Raw genomic sequence first — 16,888 nt, 5'->3', positions numbered from 1 at the left:
ATATTCAGAACCGTAAAATGAAAGAACAAAAAATAACCAAGGACTAAAATATTATTTAAATATAATTAAACTAAATAAAAAACATATAATAAATATTAATCAAATTGAATTGAATGGCACGCCTACATATCCCTTATCCCTAAAACAGTTTGTTTCATATATTATATTCATTAATTTGTTATCATGCTTAATAATATCGCCCTATTTTTTAATATACGCTTTATAATCAAGTCAACTAATAGTTGTTATTATTGTAAATAAATATAAATAGAAACACACTTATTTGTCTATTTTAAATATTATGCATTGTATGCACACAACTCGCTATTGACTTTTCGCTTTCGTTTATTTGAGTCACGAACCACGGTGCAAGCGATCTGCACTTTTGTTGCTGACGTTGACAGAACAGTTCTTGGGTATAGCGCAGCATGTTGCCTGCAATATGCGAAATGTTGCGCTACATTCGAAAATGGGCAACAAGTGGCCACAAGAAAATGTTGCCGCTCCAGCGAAATATCAAAAATATATATGTATACACATAATCTTAGTTTCATGAAGCATAAGTTTACATGTAGATTAGTAAAAATACTAATTATAATAAAATAAATTTATATAAATTTAAAAAAAGCAGCTAGCTGGAAATTTATGATGTGGGGTATTTCTCAGCAATTGCTTTTATTATTTTTCTTAGGAAATTTTAAATACGGAAAATGATTGGAAGTACATACATGTGTATGTATACATACATACATACATACATACCATACACTTATTTAATTAATATTCGTTGCATTCAAAATTTGTATACATATATTTAGATAACTCTTAACACATTTTGACTCTCGAAAAATGTAATTTAAATAGCGCTAATTTTAATAAAGGCACATGCATATATAGACAAGAAGAATATCATTTTTCCTAATTAAGCTAAATGTTTTTTTTTTTTCAAATCAATTTCTGTCCACTGTGCATTGAAAATTGTTCAACTGCCTATAATATAATTTGTTGCTGATGTTAATGTTGCCGAGTTCACGCTCTCTCGCAACATTTACGGCTGGCGACTGGCAGCAACGTTTTTCTGTGTTGCGTCGCGACAGCAGCAGCGCCCGCAGCAGCAACGGCGGCGGCAGCGGCGTCGCGTTGTCGCAGCCGTTAAACCCAACCGTTGCATGTTCATGTGGCTAAGCATGTTGCTGCAGCCATGTTGCTAACGCGTCGCGCCAACCCGCCTAACCAGCGTTCTGCTATGCCAGACAGAGAGAGAGAGCGCACCGAACTTTCAATTCATTCTCATTTCGTTTGTCGTGGCGAGTGGACGTCGTCTGCTCTTTGTCGCCTGCCGTTGTTACCGTTTGCCGTCGTGTGTGTTGGCATTGTCCAAGCTCGTAATTTAGTTAACTGTGGTAACACGGACCGCGAGTTCTTAACGTTTATCGCATGTACGTAACGTGTCTCGCCTCGTCTCTTTCACTGCATGTGTGTGTCTATGTGTGTGTGTGTGCCAGTTAGACAATAAAATATTGGTAATACTTGCTTTTTGTTTCCCCTCTGTCTGTTTTTTATTTTATTTTTTTTTTGTTTTTTTCGCCTTATTTTTATTTTTGTAGTGCACGCATTTTTGGTCGGAAATATTTAAAAATAAACAAATAGCTAGAAAAAAATGCGTGTGACACAAGCGCAAAAATATAAACAGATACAAATACATACATATATGAAAAATATTGCTGTGACGTTGAGTTTATTAAAAATGTTTATTTCTTCGACTTTTGGTCAACTAAATTTGTCTCGTTTTTTTTTTTCTTAAGGCCGTGAGTCACGTGCTGCATTATTAAATTATTATTTGTGTGGCCAAAATGTTATTGGCAAAAAAAAAACAACAAACAAACAACTCTCGAGTGCATTCTTTGTCAAAGCGAATACAACATATTGTAATAAATAATTGAGTAAACGTAACGCAAAGAAAATTTTAATGCTTTGGAAAAACAGGTTTTTTTTGTACCGCTTGGGGAATGACGCCCAGTTGTTGTTATTTTTTACCTAGTTTTTTTTCTTCTGTTTGTTGTTGCGTTATTAACACATACAGTGAGCGACAGAAAAGTATGCATGTTAACAGAAAAGCTACAAGTTTTTTTTTTTTTTTTCGAAAGAAGCCGAAAAAATGAAACATTCAAAATTCCAAACGGTCTGGAAAATAGTGTTGCAAAGTATTTTGAAAATATTGCTGCGAATCGTTTTTGGCTCTAGAGCTCTTATTCTCCTGGCGTAAACTAGGGGCTGCGCTCTAGAGAAAACAAATTTCAAGGCCAGCGGAGTTCTATCGATTAAGTGCAGGGGGCTGTTCGCCTTTAATTCTATTGGTTATCGGCGGCGTTGCCAGGCTGCCAGTGCATGGAGACGGGCGCTATTGGCCAATCGAACCTGTTGCAGTTCAAGGACATTTGCATAGGCATGCAATTTAGCGTTGCTTAAAGAACATATGTGTGTGTGTGTGTGTGTGAGTGTGTGTATTAGTGAGAGCGTGAGTCAGTTTAGCTGCTTATCGTGCGGCCGTTACGAAATGTCAAAACATCAAAATTGCAACAACAAAGGCAAACAAAATTGAACGCGCGCTTTTAACGCGCTCTCACAAAGCTTTGCGCGCTCTCTTTAGTCGCTCTCCAAATCACGTTCACTGATGTTCAGTGTTTTTACGGAGAGCGCGCCCACCCACACACACGCACGCACGCAGAATGAGCAGCTACCTGCACGATAAGCATCAACGAAGTTTATTGGAAAAATCAAGCAGCAAATATTAAATAAATTCTTGCATGTTATAATTTTTCTCCTTGCTCTTTAAGTATGCGTGTGAGCACGCTGCCCCCTCCTTTGTGCCGCGACGTGTTCCAACTGCAGACAACGCAGTAATTTCCGTTACAAAAACCTGGCCAAGCAGCGGGCAGGCTGTGCAACGCACATGTGTGCATCGCACTCGCAGTCGCAGTCGCTGCGGCAGCAGGTTTTGCTGCTCTGCTGCCAACTTTAGAATGCGGAGGCGAAGAGGAAAAGACAAAGCCAAAGCGCAAAAGATACACTCTCACACACACACATACGCTCACTCATAATCGCCTCGCACTTGCGACTCAGTCACAGACAAGTTTTTTCGCTGCCGCCGTCGCCGGTTCCAGTTGACGCTGTCGCTACAAAATCGCCCGTGTGTGACGCAGCAGCGACGGCAGCGACGGCGGCGGCGGCTGCGATGCGTTTTCAACGTTCTTTATTGTTGAGTCAGTTGCTGGCCAAAAGTAAAGGCCAACATTTGGCATTTTAACGAGTTGCGGCTCAGCGCTAAATCCAATTGTCAGACATTCAGTTTTGTCACTTGCTGCAAACTTTGCCTTTTGCCATTCGTTAGTTCTGCTCACTCGCTGCAAGCGACTAAAGTTTCAGCTCAAAGTCAATTTCCTGTGTTCTGCTAGGCACTTTGAAAGTTGGTAAGGTCATTCGTTAGTTTGTTACTCGTTACTCGTTGAAAGTTACTCGTTGCAGTTTGTTAATTCAATTGTGGCTGAGTTGGGAATTTTATTTTAGCAGCAAAGACAGCTGAGTGAATTCTATTTGCCACTCTAAAAGTTGGCAAGCTCATTTGTTAGTTTGCCACTCGTTACCCGTTGAGTTTACAGTTTAACTTTAGCAGCAAAGTCAGTTAGCTAAGTTACTTCGATTTGTTACTTTGAGAGTTGGCAAGCTCATTCTCTTATATTCTACTCGTTACTCGTTCACAGACACTCGTTTCAGTTTTTAACTTAGCTGTGGCTAAAATTGCAATTTAATCCAATCAGCAGTCAATTCGCTGAGTTTCCTCTGAGTTTGATTTGATACTTTGACAGTCGGTTAGCCTGTTCATTCGGTAGTTTGCTACTCGTCACACGTTCGAAGTTATTCGTTTAAGTCAACGTTGTTTAGCTTAACTCTGGCTTTGTTTTGGAGCCGAAAACGGTCAACTGCAATGTCAATTGCTTAAGTCCTATTTCAATCCTATTTGCTAGGCTGTTATTCGTCACTTACTACTCGTTACTCGCTACTCGTTAAAGCTAAGGCTAATTTACCCAAATACTAACCATATGCTACACGTTTCTGTTTCTTTTCAGATGCCAAACACCGCACGATAAACTCAAGGACGACCGCAATTGAGATACAGTCTTAAAGTCAAGTGTTCTAACTACTCGTTCGCGTTAGCTCTCGCTAATTGGCGTCGAGTGTGTGTTTTTCTAAATAGTGCGCAAATTATAAAATTAAAATCACGTTAAAGCAACTGCGAATTTTTTATAAATTTTTTTTTCTGTGTGCCGTAAACAATAAGAATAAAAACGAAAACTGATTTAAACAAAACGGAAAAAAAGAATATACAATTGAATTCTTGTGCGAAAAGTGAACGACAAGAAAAGTCAACAACAACAAAAACACCAACAACAGCAGAGCCAAAACAAACAACCAGAAGAGGAAAATGGGCCAACTGCAAAGGCAGCGAGTGGCTCAACTCGCCACACTCTATGTGGTGCTCTGTAGCTGCTTGACTATAGGTGAGTGGTTCTCTGAATATGTGTGTTCGTGTTTGCCCCACTGCAAAATGCAATTTGCAATTTCGCATTTTCGCATTTTATAATTAGACACGAGCGGGCAATGTGAAATGAAGTTGTAAAGCGTAAATTGCTCTAGAAAAAAAAGAAGAAATAATGGCAAAATCAAAATTATACACATAAAACCAACGAGTAGTGCGGCAGTATGGGGAATTAAACGGCTGGGCATTGCTTTGATGTAATATGCCTGTACAAACATGTACATTATAATAAACATGGCAATCCAGTCCAGTTGGCATTAGGCAGCAAAAAATGCCTAATCATAAAACAGCATTTCATAAAATTCCGCTCGATATCTCGCCAAAGATATGTAGAACGAATTACTCTCGCTGCTTGCTTACCTGAGACCCTGGGCGTTTGTTTCCAACAAGCTGGCAAGCAAATAAGACCCAAAAACAACATTTCATAGCCAAAGAACCCAATTTCAAACCCGGGCCCGGGCCCGGGACTAGGCTCTTATCGCTTTGCTCCTTGTGTCAATATTTGCGCTTGGGCCTAGCACGGCGGACAGCGAGTTGAGTCGCGTTTATCGCTGGCACAGAAAACAGCAACCGGAGAGACAAACGTAATCGAGATGAGCGTTAATGCAAATATTATAAACAGTCGGGCGATTAGGGCCACAAGGGAGTTACAATTGTCGCATTTGTTCAAGTCATTTCGGCTGAACGAAATTGAATTTACCATCACCTGACTTCTGGGCCCATAAACGTTTCGTGCGCAAATATTTGTGCAGCAAATGTGACAGATATTACGACATTTTTCACAATCTCGATAAATATTCAACATTTTTGCTGGAAATACAAGTGAAAATGCTCGAGTTTGACCTTCCGTTGCGATTATGATGCACGGAATATTCCAGCGAGTGTCGCTTGTTAGATAGATATAACCACCTTTTTCACAATCTCGATGAATATTCAAACATTTTGCTGGAATGCAAGTGAATATGCTTGTATTTGACGTTCCGTTGCAATTATAATGTTTGAAATATTCCAGCGAGTGTAGCTACTCGTCGCAATAAGTGCCATTATCTCGCTGAATATGCGATATTTTGATGGAAAAACAAGTACAAATGTTCAAATCAAGCTTTGAAGCTCAAAATATTCCGACGAGCAAAATTTACTCGTTGGCAGCTACTCGCTACAATTCGTACGAAGAAGACTTTTGTTTGGTTTAAAAAATAACAAACTCCAAGAAAAACTTGAATAAAATGCAGTAGCGCACTTTTAGAGACAAATTTGTTGGATTCTATATATAATATATATGTTCCTGATCCGTGTCGACAGCTGACTCGCTATAGCTTAGTTTGACAGACAAACGAGTGATCGAAATGAAATGTATTTCCTATGAATCTAGACGAAACTTGGTTCTCATAAGCTCTGTCAGGCGCACAAACTCTGAAAAGAAAAATGAGAAAATCGTCAGCAGCAATTACTTTTGTTTAAATAAATTTCGGTTTATTAAATTAACATAATTTCTGAATTTTCGTGTATCTTACTGTTGCGTTTTTGTACTTTTGAAAAGTTGTATAAAACCGCTGAATTTGAGAAGAGCTTTTCAAAAATGTATCTAATTTGAATTTGGGCATCTTTTTCATTTGAATTTCAACTTCTTTTAAATATATTTTTATCTGTTTTTATTATTACTTCGAGCTGTTTCTTGGGCCCACTGCAGTGCTGGGCGTGAACCAAAACGCACACCAAAACGGCGCCAGCCCCTCCTTCGAATTTGATTAATTTAAACAAGCATTTACGACTGTGGCACAGCAAAGGGCATTCAACAATTCGTTGCACGCCCTGTGGCAGATTCCAAGGCAAAAGCTGATCAAGCTGTTGCTTGTTCGTCAAGTGGCTGAAATTGAGGGTCTACAAAGAGGCAGGGAGAGTGAGAGGGAGTCAGCAGGTGATAGAGAGGGCGAGAAGTGGAGGACATACGCACCAAACCATGTCGCATCCATGTTTAGCCCAGTGTCAGGCCCAGGCCGAAGCGAAAGCGACTGGTCAAATGATTCAGTTTGCCGCTGAGCTGCAGCAGAATGGGCAGCGGCTCGAGTCGCTTCTCGCAGACGGCGCTGATGACGCCGCGTGTGTCGATGCCGCCGCGAAAACTGAACCCAACCCTGGGCATATGGCAATGATAGCACAGCCGCGATATTGCCTGGCGCTTCAAGATATTCGCCTGCAGCTGGACACTGGCGCCCAGACTCTGGCCATAGAACTGCGTATAGCAGAGCTCCAGGGCGTGCAGGCTGAGCATGGCGGACCATTGTCGATTTTCCTGCTGGTAGCGTGCCACCGCCGAGACGAGTGCCGCCTGGCCGCCGGGCACAATGTCCTCGCGCTGATAGATATAGTCGACTCCCAGCGCCAGCTCAGGTGTGACCTGTTGCAGATAGGATGCCACAAAGACGCCCATACGCTGCGCCAGATCGATGTTGCTCAGGACACAGGTGCAGCTGTAATTGTTGCCAAAGTAGTCTAGAAAGAGGCGCGAACTCTGCACCTCCGAGTCGAGTATGGTGGTCGTCAGTTTGCCACGGCATCGTGGCGTGATGAAGTGCATCAGTGTGCCGGTCACATTGCCGTGGGCATCCACCTCGCCAATGATCATTGGGTATGCCTCGCCAGTTAGCTCGTGCTGGCGCTGGCCCATATAGCTGGCATTGAACTGACAGTCGGCGGTTTGCGGCCGGTTGCCCACCTGCAGGGAATGCCCGACGGTCACATTGCTGCCGAGGGCGCGGCTAACGTTCAGTCGGAAGCCGTCAAATGTTTGCGGCAGCATATCGTGGCATCGACGATGCAATTCCGCCACAGTGCCTGGATTCCCTAAACGCTCTGGCAACGCTGTCGCCGGCACTGCCAGACCGCCGACGGCAACCGCAGCGGCGGAACGCGTCCCTCCTGGGCCTGCTGTCTCCAGATTCTCCTCCTGTTTCATCTGTATTTCCGCACGCCGCTGCCCGGTTATGCTATAGCCATCGCCCTCGTTGGCCATGCGTATGCCAAAGAATCGATAAAGCTTCTCCTTCTCATAGCCCTTGCCCTGACCCCGCCCCTGTCCCTGCCCACGTCCATGACCATGCCCATGGACCTTGCCCTCCTCTAGCGTGTGCACATTGCCCATGGTTGCTGCTCTCCGCTCTGCTCTGCTCTGCTTAAGATCTGTGGATTTGTGTTTGTGTTTTTTTTTTTTTGTAGAATTTGCTTAGCATTAGAATAGAATAGAGTTTGGACTCTGTAATCCCCGGCCCAGTTAAGTATCCCACAGCTAAAAGAAAACGGCGACCAATTACCACATCCGCTTCATTTGTCGAACCACTTTTTCTTTCTCTACTCCACTCTTTGCTCTTCTAAAATTCTCTCGCTCTCTCTCTCTCTCTCTTTCTTTTCTAATCGTCATCAGCCTTTGTCTAACCTTTCTCTACTGCAGACCCATACCGGTATTTTATACCGGATCTGACCAGACCGAATTCTGAACAACAACATTAACAAAAAACAAATAAAACAGAAGCTAATTGCTGCTTGACGAATTTAAACGTACCCTAAAAGGCAGTTTTAATTAAAGCACTATCAAGTTAGCTGACCCCGAACTGTATTGTGTTCAATTGTTGGGGCAAAAATAAACATATGGAGCTAAGTTCTTATTAGTATTTAAGAAGAAAATATGGTTTCTTTAAGCTCTATAAAAGGGAATTATTCCAGCCCTGTTTGAATTGAATATAAGTAGACTTTCAAAAAAGGTGTATTAGATCGATTCTGCAATTGCAGCTGACTGAAAATAGTTGCCATGCCTGCTGCTTGTCATACAAACTTTTGCACAAAATAATAAAACACATCGCATTTAAAAATAACTATAAGAGCTAGAGAATTAAACGAATTTGTTGCCGATAATCGATAAATTCTTTCGTTTCCAGGCAATCGATAAGAAATCAATATCGAAATCTTATTTTTGGAGCTAGTCGTAAACTGCAGCCATCCCTCCAGCAGAAGGTTCAGGGTATACCCTAGTCGGGCATCCCGATTAGACCATTTCTACTTGTTTGGACCCTCTCACTCAGTGCGTTACACATGTCATGACAAACGCACAATGACCCCCCCCCCCCCACAAAAAAGGCAAAAATACAAAAAAAAAAAAAAATAAATAAAAACTAAATGAAATTAATTGACGCAACTTTTTTGTGAACATGTACAACATTTTTTCAGCTGCTTAACTGTATCTCTGGGCAACTTCTTTTTCACTTCTCTTTAATTTTTTTTTTTTTTGTGAGCGGATTTTGTTGAAACGACATGAAAAGAACTCGTCATCGTGCCGCATGCCCCTCAATTGATGTTGCAAGCGAGCGCGCATTAACCTGCGCTCGTTGCATTAAACGGGTGTGTTTCATATTTTATTTTTTATGGCTGTACCCCCCACCCACCCGCTGGCCCTGTCCGTGCGGCTTTCGACTGATGACACAAAGTCTGCTCAAAAAAAAGTCCGAGCTGACGAGTGTGACGCGTTCTAATTAGCCGCGACTGGGAACTAGCCCACTTAATTGCCCAACAGCTTTCGCTGGAGCCTGAGAACAGTGCTGGAAAAGGCAGAAATTATGCCAGCAAAGTTGCAATACATCAGACAAAGGCCGATTTAAAAGCGCTTGAGGTAAACAATTGGCATTAAGTAGAAACAAGGATAAAAGGATAATAATGAATATTCAACTTCTATATCTAGCTAGAAAACGAAAGTTACTCGATCTGTGTATTCTAGAAGCTAGATGTCTAATTTGGCGATTCTAGCTCTTAAAACCTAAGAGATTTGCTGAAAAACGAGCAGGGTTTCGCCATCGATATTTATCGATTGCTTAGCAACGGGAAAAGTTATCGACTCCAGCTCTTGTAGGGTCTGAGATCCTTGCGTTCATACAGACGGATAGAGGGACGCACTACAGAACAGACAGACTTTGGTGTTCAAGTCTTACGTTTGAAGCTACTTTTAGAAAAACAAACATAGAATGCTTTAGATTTGTAAAGAAACAAAATATTTAAAATATATATAACCTTTGAGAATTGGATTTGGCATTGATATTCTTGGGTTTGAGTAGAAGCAGAAAAAACAAAAACAAAGAACATTTTTGTGACCCTCGCTTGGAAGTAATCAAAATAACTTGTAGCTAACCTCACAAATTGCATTTCGAAATAGACACACGATCAAATGCTGAACAACTATATGTATACAGTATATGAAAATGATCTTTGTTCTTGTCTTAATTTGTTATTTTAGCTGTGGTGGGTCGGTACAGGGGGGCGTCATTCGCCTTAACCCTTGAGCTTAACGAAGCACAGATACAACAGAAATGAGCAAGAAGAAGCAGCCGAATAACTGTCATATAAATCGCTTTGCCACGCAAGCGCCCAAATTCAAAAATCCAGCGACATGTTTGAATTTCTTGGGAAACGCTTTTGAGGCAACTCTTGACGACGAGTCGCAGTCTTGATGAAGTCCGATGTTGTTGTTGTTGTTGCTTTTGTTGCAACCATTGTTGCATTGTTGTTGTTGTCGTTGTTGGGGCAGCTGATGGTCAGCAACAAGCGGAGGCAACTCTTGAGCCTGGTCTTTTGTGGCACTTGAGCGTACTGTAGGCAAGGCAGGAAAAAGGAAATTCCAATTATGTTGCCAGTCTGGCCGTGCGTAGAAAAAGAATTGTAGCCACGTCTTTTATGTGGCATGCCTACACTCAAACCCAGCCCCCGCCAGACAACCCCTTACCCTCCCTCACAATCGCCTACAGCATTTTCTATGCCCCCATTTAGCGCTGTGCAGCGGCTTGGCTCTCCCTCCCTCTCGCCCTCGCGGTCTTGCTTTAATTTTAATCCAGTAAGGGGCATTTTTATGGAGCAGTTGTCCATGTTCGTGCCTAGATCTCCCCCCCCCCTTCCCCACCCATTCCGTGCCCCTAGCTTCAACAATTGTCTTTTGTTGGCGTTGGCTGGTTTTTTGGGCCGCTTTTGTTTGCGCCATGGCAACTCGCTGCGTTTCAAGTCGCGCATTTACTTTTATTAAAACCAACAAGAACATAAAACACAACAACAACAACAATAACAACACCAACAATAATTTGTCTTAAAGTGCAATATGTCCGTTAGGTATTTAGTTCGCACAACAAGCAAAACAATGCTCTCGATGAACTTCGGCAAATAGGCCAAATCAGGTTAATAATGAACCTAACAAATTGTTGTAAACTTTTCGTACACAAACAGAGATCGCAATAAGTCAGTTGCTTATTATCAAGTATGTATCGACAAGTTGTTTAAAGTTATCTAAAGCTTATGTATTCCTCTTGAGGCTGGTCTAGATATTTCACTTCACACAAGAACCTACTCTTTGATCCATTATCTAGAATATAGCTACTTTATGAGAACGGAGATGTCATGACAAATTTATGATACCCTCTACAAGTGTATAAAAAAAATGCTTTAGTTCAGCTTCAGACTCGACTGTTCCTTAGCCAACTACTCCGTCTTACGATTCGACTCATGATAAATCAAAAATTTGGCTACCAGGTTCAAATAAGTTCGGCTTTGATAAAATCAAAAACTTCACTTGCGAGCGAACGTTTCAACAAAAAACCTTGTGCCATGGCAATCAATCACCATCAATCACGCGTTTCTTCCACACGCGCCCAGCTTCCAGAGTTTAATTCAGAGAGACGTGCGGGCTTGCTTGCACAAATCTAGTCCCAAAAAAAAGTAGAAAATACTTTAGTCGAAGGACTTACACGTCGGAAAATTATGATTAGCTCGGGACTTGTCTCACAACCAAATAATGATTATAATGAGCTGCATAATGTGCGCAATCTGCAATGCATAGATGGACTTCTACTCGAGTATCTACTGTGAGTATTTATAAATATATATATGTATATGCATATATACATTTGTATGCGTACATATTATTTGCATAACTTTGGCCTGCCTCTGCACTTGACTTGACTTCCATCTGTATTTTTGGGCGGCGCGGGAGTCGCCTTGTGCCACACTGACAGACAATTAGTTGAAGTTGATCCAAAAACTTGCGCATAATTAGCAACCATTGTTGCATGCTCCCGTCCCCCCGCCCTTTGCCACCGCGAGCTCCAGCTCCAGCTCCAGCCATCTTTTTATGCAGACCCATAAATTAAGTGCAAATGAGCTGCGGCGGTCACCCGCGCCCTGCCCGATGCGCGCCTGCCTCTGCCTCTGCGTCAGCCTCTGTCTTTGTCTCTCTCTCTATCTCTATCTCTTTCTCTCTCTGTGTGTGTCTGTCGAGCGCCCAAAAAAGCCCGCTCGACAGCCATGCTGGGGGGGCTAATTATGAGTAAGTAGCTGGGACAGCATTCATATATTGTAGATATTATGAACTACGCCCGGACCGCAGCCAAACTTTCCTCCAGTGCTCTGTGCGGCGCCCAACGTGGGGCGTCAGGCAATTATGCTCAAGATGAAAAAAACACAAATTTGCCCTGTTGCTTTCGATTAATTATAATCAAAACTTGCAACAAAACGAGCTGCGGTCCTCATCATTTTCAAGCTCAAGTGCAACACAAAATGTGTCTCACACTCGCTGCCATGTGGCATAATTACAAGTGGATTTGAATCTGTATCCAAAATATGCGAAACGCGAGTCGGCGAAATGAAAATGAGCTCACAAAAGCAACAAAATGAGTTGAGAGAAAAATACATAAAAAAAAAAGGAAAATTATGCCAATGTTTGTGTCAGTTTCAAGTGTCTCTACTGAAGCGCCCCTTTCTGCCTGCCCGCCAGCTCCAGCTACATTTCGAGCTTCTTGGGATGCCATTAAACAACTTTTTCTCAGTGGCAATGCAAGCGAAGGGGGGTCGGGTGTGGTGGGTTGGGTTGGATTGGATTGGATTGGGTAGGGGAAAACTGAATACCCGCATTATGCCAGCGGAATTACAAAAACACAAACAATAAGTAGCAAAACCCAAAACCAGCTTAAAAAAACAAAAAAAGTAAAAAACAACAAAAAAGAATTAAAAAAATAACAACAGAAAATTATTGCGCGAAAAAACAACAACAACAACAACTACGGGAGCAGGGCGTTGTGGGTTGAGAGAGATGGACTGCGTGGGGGAGGGAGGGGGGGTGTTGGCTACAAAAAATGCATTGTAAATACAAATGAAGGATTGTTTTGCTGCTCCATTGTTGCCCCTACCCGCCCCTATCCCTTTACTCGCGCCCCCACCTCAAGCTCCATGCTCAGCTGTCTGTTTTTTTCTACCCCAACTTATTTTTTCATTTTTTGTTGTGCGTTTTTTAAGTATGATGAATGAATTTTAAATACAATTTCAGTTCCGACCAAGAGAGAAACCCAATCCACGGAGGAATTTCTTGAGAAATTATAATAAATGATATGGCATATGCGTTATTGATCTTAAGCCTCGCATTCAAGTGTGCCTTCTGCACCATAAAACACAGCATAAATACGCTATTGTATATGTACAATAAATGGAGGAGATGCCCCTTGAGTATTTGTAATTCCCGATATATCTATAGAAACATGTCTTAAGAAAAGGTTAACCATATAACATTACCGTGTTCTTTATAGACTGAATCATATACGATATAATGGCTCATGGGTACTTATAGTACATGTGTTATCTATAAGAATGTGTCCAATAAATAGATTTTTGGGGTATTAACCACATAAAACTAAGGAACCCAGCATCAGTGTGTTCCCTAATCTAAGCCATTATACTTTTATGATAAATTTCTGAAATTGTTTAGAAAGCGTATAGAACATATACCCTTGATTATTTGGCCTATATGATATATCTGTGAGGTCATATCATATGAACAATTTTTTGGGATATTAACCATTTAACATGAAGATCTTCCTTAATAATGATATACCCTATAAACTAAACCTTTATGAGGTGTGCCTCTTGCACTATATCTATATAGCTATGTCTATATGTTCACTATATTAAAATCTATATATATGGCTATACATCTACATATACAGCATATCTATGCATGTATTACAGGGTATACTGTATACGACTTACCCAAAATATGATAATTTGAGAAAGAAAATATGACCGAATGTCGTAAATCCACAAAATTACTTAAATTTGTAACGCTTTTTAAGTGGTGTTTTTATTATTTTGTAATATCTGGCTTTAGGTCTCTAGTTCCATTGGTTAACACACTTCTATCTGTCGGAAAAACGAAAATGTTTTGTTTTGGTTACTGATTTTTCTACAAATTTATAATCTGACAACTTAAGAATAAAAATGAGTGTTCAGCCGTAGCTGTTTACGAGTGTGTCTAGTATGCATACCCTGTAAATATTAGACAGGTGAGCTTGTCGATCTCGCACACCATAGGAGCTAGTGTTGAAAAATTTGGTATGTGTTAACTCATGTGCTTAATATGCATACTTGTGCAAGGTACAAGTATTGTAATACATTTCTACTATACTTAAGTGCTTAAAGAAATATGATAAACAGCTTCAAGGAATATTTATCATAACAAACGATGGGCCTTCAGATACATATATAATAAATAAACCCTCGACTGGCATATTGTTGTTTGTGTGTGTGTGTGTGTGTGTTTCAGAATGTTTTTCTTTTTTCTTTGATTGCGACTAGTCCAGGCTGATGAACAGGAAGCGCTGACAGACGTGCCGCATGCCATACAAGTGCGCCCCTGGCATACTAAATTGAGTTATTTAGTCGGCATGCGTAATGCATTAGGCACTGCCCAAACCTAGCCTGCAACTGGGCTTGGGTTCGGCTTCGGGTTTGGGTCTGGTTCTGGGTTCTGTGTCTGTGTCTGTGTCTGGCTCTGGTTCGGGTTCTGCAACTGCTGCTACTATTTCTACCTGTACAGGGCCAGCTATCTATTGAACCATCTAAGGAGGGTCTCTTGCGCACAGGTAACCTGACGACGACGCCTGGCATACACAACTAATTGCTAATTGGATTATGTCTTACTTGCACAGCAGAGAGCGGAGCGCCAGAGAGGGAGCGAGCGGGCAATGGCGTGTGCCAAAAGGTCAATGATACGAGCACTTGCTGTTTGTAACGCCTTTGGCCCTAATCCAGACGTTTAGACGTTAGACTGGACTATATGGGGGCCCACATCGAGAAATGGCTGCATTTTTAATTGACTCAACCTAACCCCGCCCACCCATTCTTTCTGCCACTGCAATTGCATAACAATGAGTGCGGGGCGCTACCTAGTTCGATTTTGTTTTCAAGTTCCTTTTTACTGACAGCCCGCCCTCCGAGCCGCACTGTTTGCAACGTTTTCCTGATTGCGGCCTCAATTGTCGTGGTCGTTGACGTTCCGCATTTGTTGCCAATGGTCTTACTTACCATTTGCATTTCATAGGTCCACTGGTTCGAAGGCCTGTGGCCTGGGACTGTGCTTGTAATTGGTAATGCGAAGTGCATGGAGCACAGGTCAATTGTCGGTGCCTGACTGTTTTTCTAACCCTCTCACCGGCCCTTTGGTGTTGCATCTAAGCTTCTTGTTTTTATTTTTATTTTTTTTTTTTTAGAATTGTAGTCGTTTAATCAATTCGTTTCTATTTCACATTTCTGAATTCCTGATTCTGTCTGGGCAATTGTTGAGTGCGCCCAGCCCGGGAGTTTCTATTGTTTTTCATTGGTTTTCATTTGGTTATATACGTACATATATGCAGATACGAATATGCCGACTATTCTTGCCAACAGCCTGACAAATCTTTCAATCTCTGTCCCGAATTGTCCATTTTCCCTTGCAGTCGTAGTCGCTTTTAATTGTATTCAACTTTGCCCAAGCCTAATCCTCTGGCAGTAGGTTTGTCTTTCTTTGTCTATTCATGTACACCCTTTATCTATTTAATGACTGAGAAGTGGGTTGCATGGGGCACAAAGGTATATCTATATGTTATTTGTACATGTCTGCTTGAATTTTACAGAGTGCTTGCAAGTTGAGCATGCTCAAATGTGCTATTAATATATTACAACTATTTGACAAGAATGCCAGGCTTAGCTTAAAAGTTTATCTTGAGTAAAGAAGTGTTTAGTACATGTGCATTCTAGAGTATCTGTTAGTCGAGTGTACCTTATTTCCTTTTTAACCAAAGGCAACCTTTGTAAAAACGGTGTATCATTTGCATTCCAAAAGTTTACTGACTGGCAAGAGGTTACAGGGTAGCTGCCATGTTTAATATACCCACAGATTGATTTATTTCTTTAGTAAATGGCAAGTTGATCAAGCCTGCTGCTCGAGTGTGTTTTTCCTTCTGGTCCCTTACAGGGTACTCTGGTATTCTGATATTCGTATTTATAAATCCAGTTTCATGGCATATTTTTTTGGCAAACTCTGTGGGCGGCATTGCTCTCACAGGGTATCTGTCTAGTCGCGCACTTTCAATTGTTTACGCCTCGGCTTTCACTAGCTGCCACTTTACCTGGCATTTAGTATCTGGTATTGTTCCCACTCATTAAATTTCCCACACTCCAATTGGTTAGCTCCCACGCCCACCGCGCCACGCCCCATTCCAGTCAGTTGTTTCGTACCTTCTGCTGGTGCTTCTTCTTCTACTGCCGTTTTCCTGTTTCCTTTTCCACTTTTTTGTTGCATTTTTCCCACCATTAAGCTGCAAACTATCAGCTGCAGCTCATCAACTCTGACAAGAGGCCAACCAAAAATGAAGAAAAAAAATGCATCCACAGATTTGCCTCCCCCCTACCACTCCTCTGTTCTGTCCCCTTTGTCCGGTTTGCCTCAGTTTTGGCCATGTCTCTGCGTTTTGCCAATTTTCTGCATTTAACCAAATAAACCGCCTCACTGCTCCATTCCTCATGCCAGTTACCATCTCTCTCTCTCTCTCTCTCTCTCTCTCTCTCTCTCTCCGGCTCGCCCCCTGTATAATTCCCAACTTCCCGCTGTTCATGATCAAGCATCTTCGCCCGCCTTCACCTCCCTTCGTGTCCGCCTCTTCCAACTCAATTGCTGGACTCGCTTCCATCACATTCACATGATGCTTGCTGAGCTCTCAGAACCGAGCGTTGGCGTCATTATCAACGCTGCCTTTGCCTTTGCTGCCCTTTGCACCACCTGCCCCCCTCCCCCCCCTCACTAAGCGCCCCCCCTTTAACTTGAGTTGAGCTCAATTTTGTTGCATTGTCGCTTTTTTTACGCCGCTTTGCTGTTTGTACCCTTCAGAGTGATGAGAGTTACCTTGACTAAATTAGCTGCGTTGCAGTTACACCGTTTGCTCACGACATGGGCGCGCCAAA

The 16,888-nt window shown here is 41.9% G+C and overlaps 2 protein-coding genes across 8 annotated transcripts in view; one reads left to right on the top strand and one right to left on the bottom strand.

The window, feature by feature from the left end:
* The first annotated feature begins 1,285 nt into the window (after positions 1–1,285).
* The window catches only part of Fas2 (fasciclin 2), a 97,495-nt gene continuing 81,892 nt past the window's right edge, over positions 1,286–16,888 (top strand). For 4 of the 6 annotated variants that reach the window (XM_015169958.3, XM_015169960.3, XM_032440307.2 and 1 more), the window contains exons 1-2: positions 1,287–1,523; positions 4,128–4,559. In XM_015169958.3, the coding sequence (XP_015025444.1) occupies positions 4,484–4,559 (76 nt within the window). In that variant the 5' untranslated portion in view covers positions 1,287–1,523; positions 4,128–4,483. Of the gene's footprint in view, positions 1,524–4,127; positions 4,560–16,888 lie in introns of all 6 variants that reach the window. The other 2 variants (XM_032440304.2, XM_032440306.2) reach the window with 2 other exon arrangements.
* On the bottom strand, positions 6,059–15,098 carry LOC6633792 (mitochondrial import receptor subunit TOM40 homolog 1). Of its 2 annotated transcripts, none has more exons than XM_070211292.1 (3): positions 14,975–15,098; positions 6,552–7,777; positions 6,059–6,478 (listed from the first exon to the last, which is right to left on the bottom strand). In XM_070211292.1, the coding sequence occupies exon 2, from the start codon at positions 7,737–7,739 to the stop codon at positions 6,573–6,575; it is 1,167 nt and encodes a 388-aa protein (XP_070067393.1). In that variant the 5' UTR covers positions 7,740–7,777; positions 14,975–15,098; the 3' UTR covers positions 6,059–6,478; positions 6,552–6,572. The 2 variants fall into 2 exon arrangements, with proteins under 2 accessions (XP_070067393.1, XP_002057312.1); XM_002057276.4 differs by lacking the exon at positions 14,975–15,098 and adding an exon at positions 13,661–13,896.

Source organism: Drosophila virilis, chromosome X (genome assembly GCF_030788295.1).
Source record: "Drosophila virilis strain 15010-1051.87 chromosome X, Dvir_AGI_RSII-ME, whole genome shotgun sequence".
Taxonomy (NCBI): Eukaryota; Metazoa; Arthropoda; class Insecta; order Diptera; family Drosophilidae; genus Drosophila; species Drosophila virilis.
Note: the sequence above shows the minus strand (reverse complement) of the source record. Positions and strands in the feature narration are given on the sequence as shown.